Source organism: Phaethon lepturus, unplaced genomic scaffold, assembly GCF_000687285.1.
Source record: "Phaethon lepturus isolate BGI_N335 unplaced genomic scaffold, ASM68728v1 scaffold48298, whole genome shotgun sequence".
Taxonomy (NCBI): domain Eukaryota; kingdom Metazoa; phylum Chordata; class Aves; order Phaethontiformes; family Phaethontidae; genus Phaethon; species Phaethon lepturus.
The window spans coordinates 1-20287 of NW_010556411.1; the positions used below are offsets into that span (position 1 = coordinate 1).

General features: G+C 38.3%; 1 protein-coding gene across 1 annotated transcript; it reads left to right on the plus strand.

Moving 5' to 3' along the window:
• Positions 1-14676: 14676 nt before the first annotated feature.
• On the plus strand, positions 14677-17708 carry LOC104615266 (rhabdoid tumor deletion region protein 1-like). The gene is made up of 3 exons (XM_010292462.1): positions 14677-14948; positions 16317-16450; positions 17369-17708. The coding sequence occupies exons 1-3, from the start codon at positions 14677-14679 to the stop codon at positions 17608-17610; spliced, it is 648 nt and encodes a 215-aa protein (XP_010290764.1). The 3' UTR covers positions 17611-17708.
• The last annotated feature ends 2579 nt before the right edge of the window (positions 17709-20287 follow it).

Below are 20287 nucleotides of genomic sequence, written 5' to 3' on the forward strand. Positions count from 1 at the left end.
CGGGGCCTGCAGCCCCCGCGCCCCCGCCCCGCGCTGCGGGGGCTCCGTGGCGCGTAAGGAGCTAATGTCGATGAGCGGGTCTGTGGTTTTTCCCCTCGACTCGTACGCTGTGTTGCACTCACGCATTACATAATACGCGTGCACATACGTGTTCCGTTTCCTTGTTGTTGCAGGCTTCGCCTGTCTGCACACATGCATTCACCTTCTCGGATGTATTCAGCGGTCCCGTGTTTGCTGCAGTGGTGCAGTTCATGGCTCTGTCAGGATGGTGATTTTTATGATTAATTTTAGGGGCAATACATATTTTAGGGGACTGATGAAGTAGAGGGAACAAGTCACATCATACATGTTCGAATGGTGCAATCAAGGGTAAAGGGAGAGAAACCAGTTTATTTAGTTACATGGAAATTATCTACTGTTTGCATTATACTTTTTCCATCACTCAGTTGCTCTCAGTACTGTGCCTCTATTTCCTCCTGCTTTTCGCTTTCTGCCTTTCTCTTTTCCAGTCTAATGCATTTGTGTATGTGTAATGTACTACAGCTTTTCTTAAGTAATGATGAGTATCATTTTCTTTCCATCTCATTAATGGATTTACCCTATTTATATTTTACATTTTTTCTAGTGTCTGTTTCCTTTTGGCCATACTACAATACTAGTTGCATTGTTGAATCTGCAGCCCTGATCAAATAGCTGTGATTTCTCCCTACGCTGCTAATTTTATAAACGTGTGTTACTGATACACTTCTGCTGGAGATAGCAATAGAGATTTTCAGACATAGACAGCATGCAGGCATTTTTTCCCACAATAAGGCTAACATAACACAGTGCAGAAAACATCTGATTCCTGTTAACAGCATCACTTCCAGTACTGATATTATCAGCAGAGCAGCAGCATCAATAAATTATAATAATGAAATATTTTAGCATAAAACACAGTGTAGCAACATTATTTTTCTTGCACAGAAATAAGAGCCATGAATCAGTACACCACGTGAGGAAAATTTTCCTATAAGTAATGAATCTTAGGTCTTGTTCACACTAGAAGACTTTGCCAGTACATCTAGACTGGTGAAGTTGTTCTGGTAAACTCCTAGCATTTAAAAAAGAAATGTCATATACAGAACTCACATTGTTCTCCCAGCAAAATTTTAATATTCAAATTATCAATTTGCCCTGCTTTAGTAAAAAAATACAATCTCTACAGTTTTACTTTGAAATTTTAGCTTTCAATATATATGCACATATGTCTTTTGGTGCATTTATATGATCAGATAGTGGTAAATTTTAAAATTCTAATAGTGTTTTGTTTTTCAAATGTACTCTTGCAATTGTATAAATCCCTGATATAGTTATGTATATATAACTATATATACATATAGTTATGTATATATATGTATATATGTGTATATATATATGTATATATATATACGTATATAACTTATATAACTAAGAGAATAGAATAAAAAATTGTATCTGTGGCAACTAAGTAGTCTACATAATAAGACAAAAGAACAATAACAGGGTGTACAGGTTTAATCTGCTATTCCATAAAGAACAAGTAGTTACTATAGAAACTGTCACATTACATGTATCTTCAGTATAGTACTTTATACGTGAGAAAAAGCATCTTCCACACATTAACCAACTTTGGCAGAAATAACAGCATCAACTACCATCATCCTGGGTAGGAAGATCATCGTTCACATGTTCTCTACGGATTTAATCACTCTTAAGTATTTTCAATTGATATAAAAAAATGCTTGCTTTCTTGCAGCTTTGAGGGAGGCACATAGCTGTAGATCAAATTTTGTCAGTGAAAGATTTACAAGCATGCAGTATGTGAGTAATGGAACAGGTCTTTCTCTGAGAAGTTTAGGTGTTATTATTTCAACACCACAGTATGGGAGCTTGCTGTTGATTAATGGCAGAGTTAAAATCCAACTCATTTGAAAAACAAATCAGCAGATATGTCTATGTTTTCATCAGTCTCAACTTGTCCTGCATCCAGAAATTCTTAGTTAGGGCCTTTCAGTATGCATTGATTGCACTACATGTAGCTAAGTTCCCACAGGAATTTAAAGAGAAATATGTCCCCAAATAGCATATGGAGGTGATTAAATGCCAAAGTCAGCATATAAAACAGCATATAAAAACAGTTCTTTAGCTCAGTACTCTAAATGTTGTTCTTTGTATATGGATAGATTGAAAACACACAAAAACCTATTGAAAGTGAATAGTTTACATTTACTTTTTTTTGCCTGGAAATAGTAAACAGTAATTTGAGAGAACCGTGATGATCTGACTAGATTCCTGCTCCCTCTTCCCTGTCAGGCAGGTCACCATTTTTTCCCATATCAGAGCAGGGTTTTCTTGAAGGGAGTAGCATTTGACTGTTGAGGTGTAACGTCTAATAGGCAGCTTACTGGAACCCTTAACTGCACAAGTTTCACTCAACTTGCCAATGCTATTCATTGACCAAAAGCCAAATCCTTGCCTGTTTACTGTTGCTTTCTGTTTGGGATCGATCAAAATAGATGCATTCATACATGTTTAGTTTGAAGACAATAGTGCTAAAACAGAAATGTGCTCTTAAGTGGAAAATCCCACAGGGATTTTTTCTAATCAATTACCCTTTATTATACCATGACAACATCAAAATATTTATATGCACACATGCAATGTTCTTGGTGAATGTACATCTCCAAATGATAGAGGGTAAATTGAGAGGCCACATCTGGTCTGTAATAAAAATATAATAAAAGGCATTTTGTGTTTCATTCAATTTTCTACCAAACACCCTCTTTTTAATAAGCAATTGTAGATCTGGGTTAGATATTTATAGATGGGTTTGTGATTCTTTTTGAGCATGAAGAACTGAACAGAACATTTAGAGAAGAATACGAAGGCTGTATTTTTATTTTTAACCATTTTTCTCACGTGGAAGAGTTTAAAATAGCAGCAAGTACAGATGACTGGGATTTGATATTTATAACTTGTCTGGCATATTGTTGCTTTGTACCAGTGACTGTGAGATGGTGGGGAAAAAAAATCATGAATGCACCTTCCAGCAGGTATCAGCCTGATCTCATTTGGCTTTATCATTTAGGATGAAAATTCACTTTCTACCAGGATTTCACCCTTTTATCTTCTTACATCCTTCAAGTAACTGAGGGTTTCACTTAATATCAACTGTTTACTCTTCCTATGAGGTCAAATCATGGGAGACATTTGAGAATGTGAACCCAGATAATGAGTTACAGCTAATACCACAATCAACTAAAGAGGAGGACACCTCTAGCTTTTCAACACACAAACATTTTAAAAAGAAAAAAACAACCAAACCCTAAAAATGTTAGATGCCTGACATACCTAATAAAACCGTGAAGGAAGGTACCTACTGTATTTGCAGCTCACAGTCATTGGCTGAACTACTGAATCAGCAGTTGCCACTGAAGCCAAGTTTAGAAAAACAAGCATCAAATCCAGCAGCTGCCAGACATCTGCTTGGAGGTTCACCTGGAGCCCTGGAAGATGCGCTGGCTTTCCCGTGCAGTTAACCTTACATAGCAGTCCTCACTTATCCTAGAGCTTTGTGATGGATACATGGACCCCAACTCCTTCAGAGCCTCCATGGGAAGAAAGCTACAGACAGAGATACCATGAAATAAGATAAAGGAATGTAGTTCTTTGTAAAGGACCCATCCTTCAAAGCTACATTATTATGTTTAAGGAAAAAAAAGGCAGAATTGAAGTATTCTTTCCTCATTCTTCACTATTAAGGGCAAAGGAATAGGGAAAACCAAAACAAAAGCCCCTCAAACTTTAACCCAAAAAGAAAGTGTGGATCATTTAGTAAAGTATATAACAAAAGATCTGTGAAGTGTGAACAACTGACAAAATCACTTGAGATCAAAATGCATAGATTCTCTGGGAATTACACCCAAGGAGGTGCAATTAATCAGGGCCAGGAACTTTTTGAAAACAAAGCTTCTAAAACAAAAAGTACCAGCTTCACATGTCCTAGTAAAGTGGCCTGAGCAACAGGCTATTGGTTACTCTTGGGATACCCTCTTCCCCCCTGCAGTCTTCCTGTTTGAAGGTTTTCCACTTTGTAAGAATGATTAAATATTCATTGAGCAACGAGTTGAAAGCAGGTCTCTCCCACTTGAGGATACAGGTAGGCATTTAGGTTTTATTTAATTTTTGCAATAACAAACAAACAAAAAGTAGAAATGTATTGATTTCAAAAATTTTTGATTTTGTCACTGATGTTCTTGCCAGCTGAAGAAGTATCGAATTGGGGCCTCAAAAGAATTATATAATTTTTTTAATAGGTACTTAGAAAAAAGTTATAATCAGATTTCACATTCCCGTGTATCCTTTGCACATGATAATTCTACTTCATGTAGGAACCATGAGATATAACTACAATTTCAGCAGGTACTATTATTTTTCCTTTTTATTACCTTGTCATGTCTGATTAACAGGAGTAAGAAATTGGTATTTTAAAAAAAAAAAAAAAAAAAAAAAAAAGAAGACCAAAAATTTTGTTTGAGAACACAAAGGTAATTCTCGGAAGCTATGGAAGAAGAGCTGGGGGCACTCTAGTAGCTTTACTATGGGGACTTTAAATGCCAGTGCAGTACTGTAAAAATTTGCGATACTGCATTCAGGTCTAAGTAATTAGTTTAGATAATTATACACCTATTCTATGGCAGGCCTGTGGCTAATTTTGTGTCTGCATAAACAATAAAGATATTACATACGCACACCTCCCAACCAGTGATCATTTATGAAGTACAAAGTAGATATACAAAATGGTAGCTTTAGCCAGTTATAGCTGATCACCACCTCTTTTCTGAAGCATTTTTAGACAGAGGGGTGAAAATTTGTACAAAAGACTGTTTGGTCTATGACTACATTAGTGATAAACTAATAGAAAATTGCATAAATGTGACTGCTGTTTTTTTTTATTTACCACCTTTCTTTTTAAAAAGTTTTTGCTGTCAATGACATGCACAAGATCAATTCAAATAACAAATGGAAGTGACTTAGGACACAATTCACACTCCAGACACAAGTCTCTAAGACCATTTTCAGCTTTCAGGCGTATCTCATCTGGCCTCCAACTGCACCCGAGAAATGTCCAAGTGTCCTGTAGATCTTAAGTCATACCTGACAGTCCCAAGTGGTACCTCAGATACTAAAATAACATTAGAAACCTACATTTAGCCTTCTGAATCACTTTCTTACTAACTGGGTGATGGAATCAATGGAATGGGCAAAGCACAGTATGTTAACTTTACCTAACAAATGAACTGATGAAATTGATAAACACTTTAAAAAAATCTTGCGGTTAATGTAGTTTTCAGACTCACCTATAACAATGTTATTTTTAAAAGCATATTAAAATAGCAGTAATTTCTATCGGTTGATGAAACTGTTTCTGGTATCTGTTATAGCTGTTGCAAATATGATTCTCTGTTTCTGTTTAACGGTGTTTTGAATACTCTGTATATAATGTTCTTAAAGATAAGCATATTAGTAGCACTGTTGAAGTGTCTATGCTTAATCTAGCACATTTACAGACCTAATATCTTAGTCCAGGTTAAATAACAGGTTCATTTCACTGTTGTTGTGGCTTGGGTCCTACTGCACTAGTTGTTTTCCAAATAAATGATGAAAAAGGTCTTTTTGCAAGAACACCTTCATTCATTCACTTAGAAACCTTCATTCAGAATGCACCTCTACTCGGAAAATGTGTGTACTGTTAAGACATGTGCCTATTTGTGATAGACTCCTTTCAGCCAATTGTGATTTACAACTCACTGGAGAAATAAGGCTTTCAACCCAAGAGCAATGTTTACTGGGGAGGCACCTCAAAAAACCAAACCAGCTTCAAAGCAGCCCACACCTTAGCAGTCTTGTATTCAATTAAGATTTAGGAATTTTTCACTGCTGCAAATAAAATACAGACTAAGGCATACTGGAAAGCACTATTGTAGAACTCAGAACAGAATGCAATTTTCATAGAGTAGTAAAGGTAGTTTTCCTTAAGAACATGGCTTCCCCTGGAAAAGTGCAAATCTGAGTGGAAAGTGGAGAATCGCTCTGCCTTTGCGTACGCTCCACTCACGTCGTGCAGCCATCTGGGGCTGTGGTTCTAACCAAGATGTGTTTCTTCTACTCTCATTGCAAACAAAATTGGCAAGCCAGACCATCTGAAGCAGAAAAGGATTTCACCCGCCTATAGTACCGTGTTCTTCTTTTCCTAGAGATTTTATCAGTTCTAACCATTCAGTTGTGCTCGTCTTGGCACCAGTGTGAGCGGTGTGAACTGCAGGATAAAATCGAGTTACTGCAGCTTTGCCAGCATGCTAGAGCAGCAAATATAAGCAGTGGATTTGTCATCACCACAATTTCTCCAGTTCCTTCTTCTTTGAAATCTCTATCAGGTCATTTTTTAAAGTAGGAAAAAAAAATATCCCACCCTTTGAACAACAAAGAAAATTTAAAAAAGAAGTGCTTATACAATGAGACTGAATTAATGTTCCTTTTAACCTCCTCCTGTTGTCTTCTACCACTATTGGCAGTCTTTCAGTCTGTTCAATTTCCAGTCTATGCAATGATTCATATATTCAAAGCAAGTTTATGTTAATTTTCAAGATTAAATTCCTCAGTGTCTGACACATGATTAATTCTAGATATTTTGTTCCTCTAAGCCTCTCATTTTTATTTATTGTTTGACCGTAGTATAATCAAATCTTTATAGGAAACTTTCTCTTTCATAAACCTCTGTTTCTGATTGATTGTGATTCAGTTGTACTATAGAAGTTCAGAGAATATTTTCACGATCTTATTTATATATTTCTCCTAAGGAACAAAACTGAAAAAATGATTGCTTTTTTACATCTCAGCACGTGTCAAGCTAATGCACTAGTTGCAAAAGGTGAATGTGAAAGATAACCAAAATGTTACAATGGTCATTTTGTTATGTAATGCCATTTTGTAATGCAGAATTCCAGTTGCACAGATATAGCTTCCAGATACAGAAATTTAAGATACTTAACAAAACTATTTCTTGAATTTCATTCATGCTGCTTTAATTTTTTGGCCTTCTGCCCCAAAAGAGGAAAAGTTTGGGGTTTTTTTAAAATCTGTTCTCTCAGCAGAAGTTCTGAAAACTGAAAACTTGCAATTGTGCATTTCTCTCACATAAGGGTTTGGACTAAGGGTTAAGGCAGTTGGACTTAAAAGTTTAAAACTGTTTTTACTAGTGCAAAATATTGCCACCGTCCCCTGAAAGCTGTCTCTCTAAACGGTCAGGCGTTTTTAGTCACCACAGTAATATGATTAATACTAAGACTTATCCACAGCTCTGAGGAAGCTATCTGCTCTCGTACAGCTTCCCTCGTCCCGCCGAGCCTCCAGCCTAGTCCACCTCCCTGTTCATCTCTCCTGTGAAATCAGGGGAGAGGCTGTGGGTCTGCAGCAGGCAGGAGAGTTAACAGCCTGCAGCCTTCCCCTCTGAGCATGGTACCCTGGCTGGTGAGCCATGGCCACCAGCTGAGCAACAGCACCCAGGGAATGTGGTGGTAAACTGGCTTTTAGTGATTTCTCAACTGTTCAAGTGATTTCTCAACTGTTCAGCTGACCTGAAGGATTACTTTAAACAACCTTCTGCCTCTTTCCTTCCTATCCACTCCTTTTGCCCTGTCCATCTAGACAATAATCTGTGTAGGAAATGAGCTGTCTCTCATGCATCTTTACAACAAGCCGCTGTGACAGAGCAGACGTTCTTTCTCCATAGGAACCTCTAGTATTTACTACAATGTAAGTAATAATCATGAATATTTGTCAAACTGATAACGTCGTCCTCACTGTGCAGTTTCAATTTCTCTGCAACTGAAACTTGCTATAGTAATTGTTAACACTTTCTTCTCTTGATGTACGTGCTTGGTATAAAGTATAAAATCCAATATTTAATTTAGTGTTTGTGAATGTGCTGGTCCAGGTTTCTTCTGAACATATTCTCTGTGTTATGCACACTAAATTTACTGTTTTCTGTGAGTGCTATATTTCATAGCAGGCACTTGGGGAAGGAGAATGTCAGCAACCTCTTATGGCTAAGGACTGCACTGGTCCCTTTTAGTCTCATCTTACAGCTATATGTCTCCATTACTGAACAGCAGAAAAAAAGGACAAATTTTCACCTCGTAAATCTTAAGTGAGGTAGCAACTCAGTGGCTGAGGCTCAGTTTTTTGGGAGTAGTTGTCTCAAGGCTTTAATTTTCTCTACAGCAATTGATCTGAGGACTTTGGTGCAAATAGTACATATGTCAGATTATTTTCCTTCCTTCATGCATTTTGGCAAAGTCTTCACTGTAGAGAAAATTAATAAATTTCAGAATGACATTTCCTTCTTCATCTAAAAGAACAGGAAAAAAGCCTTTTAGGTTATTGTCAGTCTTTAATTTTTACAATTTTTTTTTAATTTCTCTGAATAAAGGAAAGGTACTTTGTCAGAGAAATAAAACCCAAGAAAATTCCTAATTTGTGTGACCAATATGCATGCAGATCATCTGAATGTATGTTATACATATGCAGATGGATTCATACACTTAGGTATATACGATGATCATGACTGTATCTGTATGATAAGTAAGTTACAAATTTAGAAAACTTAAAGAAGATTAATTATATGGGAGGTGCAAGGAGCTAGAGTACTGAAGGGCAAAATAAAAACACTGCAAAAGATATCAGTGCTTCTGCTTGTGCAAGCAGGCTATCAACAATTAGATCTAGGAATAAAAATTATAAGCCAGCCCTACTTTGTTACTTCTATTTCACCGTCACTTTGATTGTTTGTTTTCTTCTATGTGATACTGTATGAATACAGTTTTATAACACGAAGGAAAAGTTGCTTTCATTTTGGAGTCTACCTTCTGATGCATATGAATGACCAGCAATCTTTAGATATTACTCCTCTTTTCATAGGGCATAAATGATTTAGGTGGTTAAACCCATTGCTTTTAAGCAGAAGGTCACAGGCAGTCTCATTTACTACCAAAATGACAATTTTTTTTCTTTTTAAGTTAATCTGTTTCTTGGATTTCTAAATTATAATAGAGAAGCTAATGCAGATATATTAGTTGTAGTTTCTATGTTAATTATTTTCAGTGGTGCTTTGATACTACTATTTCACACACGCTAAAGTTTCTAGAAACAAAAACAAGATATGCAGGAGTCTCTTTCATTCTTTACTAAGGATTAGGAATCTCTTATTTATCAGACCAGTCTTTCCTGTTCCTTGTTAATGCTGGAAACATTTTGGATTTTTAAAGGATCCCCAGAGGCAGCCACATTATGTGCTTCTCCAGTGTACTGCTGACTTCTTAATATTTTTATAGCCTTAATTTCTATTATGTCTTTCATTCCGATAACATCCCAAAATCCTTAGTATTGGAAAAATTCTCAGTGGCTTCAAAAGCAAACCCCATAATGCTTTTATAAAGCTTACAGCTATTGTATTTTTAGTGAGGATATGACAGACACTACTATTGAGGTTGTGATTTTATACCTAGTCAATCCCTAGGGCTGTTATAAGATAAATGCATTTAGCCAATGCACAGCCTTGAAGTGGTTTGAAATAGAATTGTTTACTATTTATAATCCAATACCAATACCTGCAGTGTTTTCCTCAATATCCTAGTAGCTCCTCAGCTGCTTTAAGCAGGGACTTTCTACCTCTCAGTCCTTTAAGAGAAGAGATACTCTTTGTCTCTAGGCATCGGCATCCTTTGGGACACTACTGTTTATTCCTGTTAAATTATCATTGTTGTTGCAAAGAAGAGGAAAATAGTCTGACTTTCAAAGATGTCAACAGAATTTTCCTCTTCAGTTAAGAAGACTGGATGAAGCTGACAGGGTATAGATAGGTGAGTTCTATTTCATTTAATGTGGCCTACCTCCTGCTCCAAAATTACCAGAAAGAAATTTCAGCCCAGTTTTATAGTAGTATTATATTTAATCTACTCCCTAACACAGCCTTTATGCTAGAAACACTGAGACTCAAAATGCTGAATCTTAATATTAAATTAGCTACTACAAGGTTCTCAAACTATGCTTTTGTGACTAGTGACTCAAATATTCTCAGGGAGTCTAAAGAATAATTTTTTTTCCAATTTAAACTGTAGTGAGCAAGGAGTTATTAAGGAATGTGTGCTGGGGAAGGATCTTCTGCGGTCATCTTGTCACTCAGAAAGGAAACATTTTACAAGCACTGCATTTTTAAATTTATATAATATATGCTAGCACTCACTAGTTTAATATACACTTTGTTACCTCTAAAATGGTGCTGAACTACTGCAGTGCTAGCAAGAGAGCTGCTAGGTCTGGAAATTTTGTCAGGATCGTTTGGCTACTCACAGTTAGTGAGCTCCCACCCTGGGATTCCATAGCCACTGTGTACTGGCTGTGTTGATAGCACATGGTGATGCTAGGCAGCATTTTTCCTTCTGATTGTGTCTGGCTCTGCTTTTCTTCTCCTTGTGTGCCCCTTCCTAAGTAGAAATGCTGTTACTAAGCATTTCAAATAGCTGTGACATCTAGAGACATCTCAGGTGTTAACAGAACATTCATATTATATAGAATCTATGTTGACATATTATTTTACTATGTTATACTACGCTGTACACCACTTTGTGGCCATGTATGAGGCTCATGCTTTGTACTAAAACAAACATTTAAATGGCTTTGAGTTGAAAACCGACATTTGTAAGGAAAAGGATTTGTAATGTGATTTAATTGATTTATGTAATTGAAAACCAAAACAAAACACCACTGTTGTGCACCATAAATGACTCCTTTGTATTCTACAAAATTTAATTTGTTTATATGCCCTGCAGCTATACTGAGAGAACAAAATAAATGACAACTCCTCTTTGGGCCTATTTGAAAAAAGAGTCAGGAAAGGGAGGATGAGAGTGGCCAGAGGGTTATGAGAAGGAAAAGATGAGTGCTCAGATAAAAAGCAGCCCAAGGGAAGATTACAAGTGCTCAGAAAAACAGATCAATAATGATGTTAACTATGCAGCTGCAAATGCAACTATTTGCATTTTGAAAACAATTTTTCCTACTACTACACTATGCCCAGGGTATCTAGAACACTCTCTGCAATAGATAAATCACCTTCGAAACGGCACTATTTTAATGAAAAGTCAAGATCCTAAGGATGCTGCTTCATTTTTCGGTATAGGACTGCTAGAAACACCAGCTTACCTTCCCCTCCTATTGCTTGCTCAGTAAGATGCAAGGATCTGAGACTGCTCAGATTTACAAATAACTCTCAAACAACTTTCCACTGATTTTGTCTCCTCCCTTTTCCCTTTTACTTCCCTAGACCTTTCACCCTTTGGTTCCCTTGGGAAAACCATGATGAATTTCCACCTGGAAATTTCAGTCTCAGTGTTAGGTAGTCTCCTTTTGTTGTTGTTGATGGCCTTTCCTCTCTACCCTTATTCTCTTCACCACATTGAGATTTCTGACAAGGTCAAACAATTCATCTTTGTTTCTCTATTTATATCTGGGAAGCTCCCTTTAGTAGTATGATAGCATTTCAGATAAGACAGCTTGACAAAAACAGTAGATAAGGAAACTCTTGATACAGACACTAGGCCTAGTAAAATAAACCATATTTTTTAAAAATGAAAACAGCCCAAGTGTTCATATAAAATAAGCACCCACTAGCTACATGGGGATTTCTGACCACAGAATAAATAGTACTTAGTGGCTCCACAAAATAACACTCTGTACATTGTCCTGCCAGTTTATTGAAACAGAAAGACATAAAGTGGCTTTGCTGTCTATTTTGCACTCAGGACTGCAGTGCAATAGTAAAGGCTAGCACCAAGAGAAGACATGAAGTGCAAATGCAATGAATGAGGGATGACCGAGTCAAAGAAAGTCAATAAACATTAATTGGAAGGAATAAACTCAAGGGCAAATGAAAGCAGTCCTGTCTAGTTGAACGTATTGGTTGAATGTATTGGAAGATAAATGACAGACACAGACACAAAGAAATGAAACCTGAATGCTGATAGTACTTTACTGGCAATAAGACGATAAAGTGATCAAGAGAACTGAAATAAGTTAGCAAGGAAGTCCTGAAAAAGATGGATATGGAGGAAACTAAAAATGGAAGTGAATGGAAATTAAGATGATGGGTTAAAAAATGGCTATTAAGTATTTGAAAGCCAGTGCAAAAAATAGTAATGGAAACCTGACTGGGAAAGAAAAAAGTACATCTACCAGCACGACAAAGGTAGACAGAATGCTATAGCAATAGTTGCTACAGAAAAATGGAAAGTTGAATTAAAGGAAGCAATGGCTTCTCTGGGCTGTACGCCGGCATGCTGACTACTCTGTGCAAGAACAAGTGTTTGCTTATGAAATGGTATGATGAAATGCTTGTGGTGAGACACTATCCCAAGGAAGATTGGTGTCAATGTGAATTAAAGCTACACAAAGGCTCTGGAGGAGCGTGGAGTTTAAACTTCAGTTCTTTGCTACTCTTATTTACATTTACATTTGGTGTGCTACCTTATCTAGAAAGAATCAAATAACTTTAAGGTCAAGTAGTCCAGATGTGGTTTTGGTTCAAAAATCATCTGGCAAAGCAACTGGCCAATAAATAGATGCTTGCTACAGGGAATGTCAGCTTGTAAGTCTATCACCTCTAAGTCATTAATCTTCCTCTGAAACTGTACCTCCCAAATGTTGGTTTTATTCTGATTTCCATAGCATCCCAGCATTTAGAAGTGTACATGGTGACTGTGTGAGCTCTCTGGGTATCCCAATTTCATGCAGACAGGCCATATAGTTTATTTTCATTAAAAACTTTGGGAGCAGTTTTAAAACTTGGCTTTGAAAAATCTTGTCTTTCATAAGCTATTTCAAAAGACATTGGGAAGCGTGGCTAAATCAATTCTGCATAAGACTTATAGTCATCTGAGTGCTTTACACTATTTCCATGGCATCAGTTCCCTACTGCCTGCGACTCCATAAGGCATGGTGTGTTCCCAGCCATGTCCTTTCTGTTGTCTAACCCACCCATCACCCTTCTATACCTATAAACTACAATCCAAACACTTGTAATCCTTGTCAAGGGAGTTAGTGCTGGGTGATGGAGTCAGCTCTGCAAGCTTTATCTCCTTCTCGGGGCCCCCTCCAAGAGTCCTTTGGCAGACCAATAGTGCAGGTTTCCTTTATCACATCCTTCTGTGGGGGCAGCATTGAATGGGCTAGAGCTGATCCTTGAGAATTTTCTTCTTTTCGTTCCTCCAGAGGACATAAATACAGGGTTGAGGGTTTTTTTTACTACGAAAATGCCAGCCCCCCCATCTAGTAATATACAGAGCCACAGCTTCAAAGATAACATTTTTTCACTTTCCTTCCCTGCTTTGCCTTTCTGGCACAAAGAGAAATCCTTGCTTTTAACACATTGTTAGCCTTCAAGAGTGAATTGTCTGAGTCTGTTTTTCCCTATTATTTATTTGAATTTTCACAACAACTGACCTCCAGATGTAGCACAGGTAGTAAAAGCTGTAATATCACCCCTAGGTGTTTCTTTGCATTTGCATTAGTAAAGTGGATCCTAATAACTTACTAACATAAGAAGTTATTCAGTGTCTGCAAAACCTCGGAAATACGTACAACAGAAAACCTCTAGATTAGAATCATGTTTTTCACCTGACTGTCAAGTTGAGAGATTTCTCCTGTGCACTACCAAGGGCCATTAAAATCTCTTTCACTCTTGTCCTTTTATCCCCGACTGTGGAGGTTCATTTGAAAATACCTTGATGGCTCTTATCCACAAAACTTCCTTATCTAACCATATATGAATCACTTTGAAAGGAGCCACATTTCTCTTAGCAACCAAAGAATCAGTCTTAGCAACAAGACAGCTGGAGAATTTTGTTTTCACATAGTTACTTGTGGACAGTACGTTCTGCTTTCTGCTTTCCCATGGCATTGCTGTTTCAGTGTTGACTTAGTAAAGTGTAAGAAATGGTACAAATCAGATGCTTGCTCATAGCAAAGACATCATTTGCAGGGCAAATTATGATCTTTCTACCTTTGATGTTGTTTCCTTTAGGACATAGTGCAACAGTACTGACTGCTGGAAAGCTCAAAATTTAAATTTTCCCCATGACAGAATTACTACAAAGAAATGTGTGAGGAAGCTGACAGTTCCCAAACTGTTGACTTCCCCCACAGAAACCATAGTGGAGGATCAAAGTATTAGCTCTAAAGGCTCACATCTCAGTCTCTGTTAGCATCTGTTCATGTTGAGAACAGTTAGAAAGGCTGGATATAAGGTGACTTTTATACGTTCGTGGGGTTTTTTTCTTAGCAAGAATGATTTGGGGAGAAATATTATAGTGGGGGAAACTGGGAACATCAGAGCAATTGCCATTTTGGCTATTACCTGGGCTGATATCTTTACAGGACTGTTGTGGAAGCTTCCTGAGGAAGCAATGCTAAGATGGCATTTATGAACAGAGCAGTATTGTAGTAATTTCCATCTCTCAATCCCACATCTGTGTAAGAAAATGAGTTACCATACGTATTTTGATCCTATTAAGAAATTTAAAGTGCAGGTAGAAAGGGTAAATGCACTCACACCTCACCTATGTTCCTTCCCTGTCTCCTCCGGTAGGGGCTGTTGGCATACTGCATGCTGGTTTGATTCCCTTACTTGTATTCAAATTGAAGACTGAGTCGGATGAGATCCAGGAGCTAATCCTTGATACACTCTCCAACTGTCTGCATGTGGAGGCTTCTGAAGCTCTAGCAACTGGTGCCGTTACTATCCTGAAGGAAAAGCTCACACACTCATCAGTGGCCATCAGAAGCAAAGCAGCTTGCGTCCTGTTAGAAATTGGGTAAAGTAAAAAAAAAAAAAAATCTATCTATCATACATAAGCCCAAGAAAATACTCATTTAATGAGTGAGTCCATGTAATTAGTTTACAGTTGTGTTCCACTACACATTGAAGCTGTCACATGTCACATGTAAAGGAATATCAGCCTGAATGCACACATAAGTAGAAGACTTCTAAAAATCATAATTGCTATAAATCACTCAAGAAAGCAGATGCTGATGAGGAAATGTCATTCCTTCTCCTTCTACTTGTGTTCAGCATTGGCAGTGAAATCAGGATTTTTTCCTGCTACAGCACCGCTGAGAAAAAATTTCTCCATGAAAAATCATGTGAAATCATGAAAGATTCTGACCACTATGGAGGCAGGGAGAAACTCCCTTATTGTTTTGGACAGCCATGCTCTCTCAAAAAATTAAAAGTCCTGGGAAACTTTCAGTGTGATTGGGGACAGAAATAGCTTCTGACACAGGCTGCTACGTACATCAGTGATGGATCAGAAAAAGCAATCTTTATATTAAATTTGTGTATCAAACACTGGATGAAAGGAACAACTTAAGTCCACTGTTCTGCAATCACAAAATGTAATAAAATTGCTCAACAGATGTCTAGTTTAAAAAGGTCTGCAGATCATGTAGTTTACATACCAACTGGCACAAAACACCTCCTAATATCTTATAACAAAGCGAGGTTTTATATGAAAAGAGAGTATAGATAACATGAGTCATAGAAAGCAAGCAGAAATGCACTTAGAGTATGGGCATCAGTCACATTCTAGGTCTCTGCAGTAGCTGGGCCATGTTAAATATTCCCTGCATTAAAGAGGCTGGAAAGAAAGAGAGAAAATTGACCTGGGAGAAGAATTAATTGCAGACTCCTAATTGAGGAGGTTTTTTAATCTGTATAGGATTCAACAGCCAGGTTTCTAACCAAATTGCCATTAGGAACACCAGCACACTTAATCCTGCATCCTGTTACATGCTGTTGCCCATCAATCTCCAGTGTATCACAGAAAGAAATAAAAAATCCAAACCATCTAAAATTAGCCTAAAAAATTGTTAAGCCCATACACACAGGTGAATATGATATCATCAGTATTGTATCAGCAAGTAGATTTAATGGACACCAGGAACAGACAGACATCCCCTTTCATTCCCTTGTGGCTGGGTAGTGGTGCTTGCCATCTGTCTAACAGTCAGAACATTGTGACTCCAAAGAGAACAGAGAGGAGGACTGTGTCAGCACTGTTGTCATGAAACGTGTTGTCATGAAAGGAGGACTGCAGGGGTCCAGGCATGGGGAGAGGCTGTGGGTAGCTGCATGGTTAGCAGAGGCAGTCTGAGAAAGCAACTTAACCATCTTTTCTGCACAGTACTCATCCAGAGGGAAAAGGCGTGGTATGTGAAGAAGTTATTCCTGTGCTGGTGAGCCTGTTGGAAGATACAGATCCTGAAGTCCAAGCTAGTGCAACAGGAGCACTGATGTTTGCTGCTGTTAAACCTCAGGGTGAGAAACAGAGGCAGTTCTGTTGGGATACTTTCCAGAAATCCAATTCTAAGGCAACTTAGTACTCAGTTTCTGATAGTTTTAAAGCTCTTCAAGAAACTGTAAGATTAGATGTTTCTTTAGATCTGTCTCAAGCTACTGTTGTTGTGTCTAGGGCAGACAGTATATTTCAGATTTCATTCACCTGAAGTAGGTCAAGAAGTTATTTATCTACCCCATCATTATTCCCCTCCAGAGGGGGCACATTTTCTGTCCAAGTGCAGACCATACAGAGATCTACATATCTGAAGCTACGCTGAATCACTGGTCCTCAACAGAGGAGCACTATTTTCTGGAAACAATTTTTGTGGTTAGAGGCAGTTTCTCTCTCACAGCTGGGAGAGGAATGAATATTAATAAGGTCTGTAGTTCTCCCAAGTAACTTACACAACACTGAAAATACTAACTGCTAAATTTTCAGTGTGATGAATGAGTAATTAGACATAAAAGCATCTTAATAACAGCAGTTGTGTTCCAGTCCTCCTCTGCAACTGTCCCTCTGGCTTCCGAAGACAACAGAGGAGTGGATCCCAGTGTTTGAAGTGTCTTTAAAAATAAAAGAATGGAGGATGTTCTTAAGGGCATCTAGCCTCCCCCCAATAGTTTATCCTATCATTCAGTGCATTTTATATTCTTAGATATGTTGTTGCAAATGAAATAATAATGTGCAAGGCAGATAAAGTTAACTAAGAAAGAACTCTTTTCTTAAACAGCTAGAAGCAAGCTTTGGTCTTCAAAAGAAAAGCATGTCCTACCTCTTCACACTGCACCCTCTGGGGTGTTCAGCGATGTAGCTGGGCAGGGAGTAGAAAGTAGGAATTCAAAAGCATGTTGATTATATATAATAACACATTTTAAAGCCAATTTATTTCTCTACAGGGAGATTCTCAGCCCTAGGTGCTGCAGCCATTCCACCTTTACTGAAGTTGGTTGCTGAGGAAACCAGCAAAGCCCGTCTGAGTGCAATCAAAACCCTCACCCTGCTGGCTGAGGTACCAGAGGGCCGTAAGACACTCCTAGATCATACAGATACATTTCAGCAGTGTCTGAATGATCCCTGTGAGGCAGTGAAAAGAGCTGCCAAAATTGCCATCAGTGTCATCAAATGGAAACCTTTCTGAAGACGTGATGTTTCACAGAGATCTATTGCCCTCTATTGTTCTCTGGCTGTAAAAGTTGCATGGTTATATGAGACCTTCAAAAACAAAACTCTCTTCTTGGGTTACTCTGGATCAGTTGCTCCTGAAAAGTCATTTGTCAACAGCTTCACATCTATGTTGCAGGTCATGAGCAGAATAATGGGGAAAAAGAAAAGTTAGGAAGTCTAGAATTCTCCACTAGGAGTTTACTTCCTGAGTTATCAAGATACAAGAAACTGGTCCTTTTTGTTTTCTTCATAATGTTCTCTCCTTTCTTTTTTTTAAATCTCAGCCTATCAAACATTAATCAATAACTAATTATATTAGAAAGAAAGGTTCAAAATTAACCTCTCCAGCAGTCCTGTCTATGCTGAGAAATCGAGCTGACAACAGAAATTTCCATGAGTTTTGCTGCAAACATTTGTTGAACACGGGATTAGAACAATTTAGAGCATCCTCACGGAAAAAGCGATAGCAGTGGCATAGAAGGGCTTTCCCTATAGAATTACGAGCCTTTCCCAGCTTAAAATACAAGCAAATACTTATCAGGAGGGTTCTAACAAATGGAGTTGCTGACAAGACTTGCCAGCCATGAATCTAGTGGAGACAGACCCCACTGCCTTGTGCTAAGAGCACCTCAGCCTAACCATATCCCTGTGATGAGATTTATCCATGCGACACTCCAATACCCCCAGCTAATTACTTCTCGAGAAGAGTTTTAAGGCAGCCCTTGCTTTACTTTGCAGCCCCTTCTGAGCCCCTCTCTTGCTGTACGTATCAGCAGCCTCTCCCTCAGCCTTAGCCACAGTGATTGCTCCCGTGTTTTTAAGCTGGTGAGGATCTCAACAGGCAGGTTTTCTCCTTCTGTGTGCTTGGAGCCAGGCTCAGGGCTGCCATGTGCAGTTGTCTATGCTTAGGGTAAAAAGAAAGTAAGTCAGAAAGACTTTACTAGGGTAGCCCTTGGTAAAGCCCTGTTGGGGGTAGACCCTACTACCTCTAACAGAAGAGGAGTCTGATCCCTGCCTGAAATTGATTATAGTATGGAGCAAAAATGCCTCTGTGTTTGTGCTAGTACGTGGTATTTTGCAGTTTTGTACAGCTGTAATCTATCCTTTGAGTACAAAAATTAACAAATATAATGGAAATGGAAGCATTGTGCCAGAACTGAAGAGTTTTGCCATTGTGGCTCACTTTTTGGGGAAAAGGAGGGGGCAAGAGGAAAGCTGATCCTAATGTTATGATCTAGTCCAACAAGAGTTGGACAAGACAGCCTCCAGAGGTCCCTTCCAGCCTCAAGCATTCTATGATCAACAGCTGTCTAAACAGAGAGGTGAGGAGATAAACGGAACAGAGAACTCCCTACTTTGGAAAAATGGGGGGGGGTGTTCTTTAAAAAACTCAACTTTTTTTAAAAAAAGCCTTTACTTCATACAATTGAGAATAATACAGAAAGCTCAAGCTGCTTGTAGAAGCAAGCCTATCCAATAAGATGTAAATTGCCTGAAGGAAATGAGGTAATTCCTGTGTTTAGAGCTGACGGGCAGTTGGAATGGTGGGAAGTTCAGTAGCATTTTACTCACTGTGTAGTCGAGGCAGGTCACTGCAGATATGCTGCAAATTTCTCTGTCTGCAGTTGCACATGCGCAATTTAAGAGACATCAACAGAAGGCCTGGGCAAAGAAATAAAGCAAGCTAGCAGGAGAAATCCTGGCCATCCTTAGCGACCAATAAGGGCGTGATAGCGCAGCTGACCCAGTTTCACAGGAAGTTCCATTTGTTTCCACTCAAGTCGTGCTCTCATGTGGTATTTTTATCTCTAGAAATTACAAAGTTGTAGCTACAAAGAAGCTGCATCATCTGTATAAAGAGGTTATTTGTCAGGGCTGCTTTTCCATTGCAGAAACCCACTGTCACACTGCAAACTGCATTACCCTTATACAAAGTGTAGACTTACTCTGTAGGAACGATTAAGGTTAAAATGTTTCTTTTCCATAACCTAACAAAAGGGTGAATTTCCTCCCTTATAAAGGTGTGATCATTTGGATGAATCAATTGGATTCATTCCCTCCAGGCAGGATCTTGGAGGAACTCTTCCTTTTAAACACACTTTACACACATCAGGCACTCATACCTAATACAGATTGATGCTAGAGTGCCTCAGTAATGACCAGTAAAGGTCTAGGGAACAATGGGGAATGGTAGTCTTACCTACACTTAAAACACTTCTGCAGGACAATGCAGTTAACAATAATAATTTTATCTCAGTTCCAAACTTCTGTCACAGCCTTCCCTGATAATGCAGGTGTCACACTTCAATGAGTTAGCAAAATAATTAGCTTGTTCAGATGTAGAAATAAGACCATCCAGACTGAACTGCTCCAACTCGAAGAAACTTAGCTGACTTGGACCTTAAGTAGTGCATTTTGAGCATCTGCCTGATCATTGCTTTAAAGACAATATAAACCGTTTCCAAGTAAGGCTCTATACAGTATCAATGTTCTTGCCTTATATACACACATAATACAAAAATGGAACAAAACCTTAACTGAACTCAGAAGTATGGATGCTAGTGGTACCCCTTCCACATGTCAGCTTTTGTCTCAGCAACTCTTTGGCACTATTACGTCTAACAATGTAAAATACGATATTTCAATCACAA

Excerpts from the sequence above, each read along its gene's own strand:
- LOC104615266 (XM_010292462.1), top strand. The coding sequence starts at position 14,677 with ATGCACTCACACCTCACCTATGTTCCTTCCCTGTCTCCTCCGGTAGGG. Across the intron at positions 14,949-16,316 it reads TGCGTCCTGTTAGAAATTGG|TACTCATCCAGAGGGAAAAG; the intron begins GTAAAGTAAAAA and ends TTTTCTGCACAG. Across the intron at positions 16,451-17,368 it reads TGCTGCTGTTAAACCTCAGG|GGAGATTCTCAGCCCTAGGT; the intron begins GTGAGAAACAGA and ends ATTTCTCTACAG.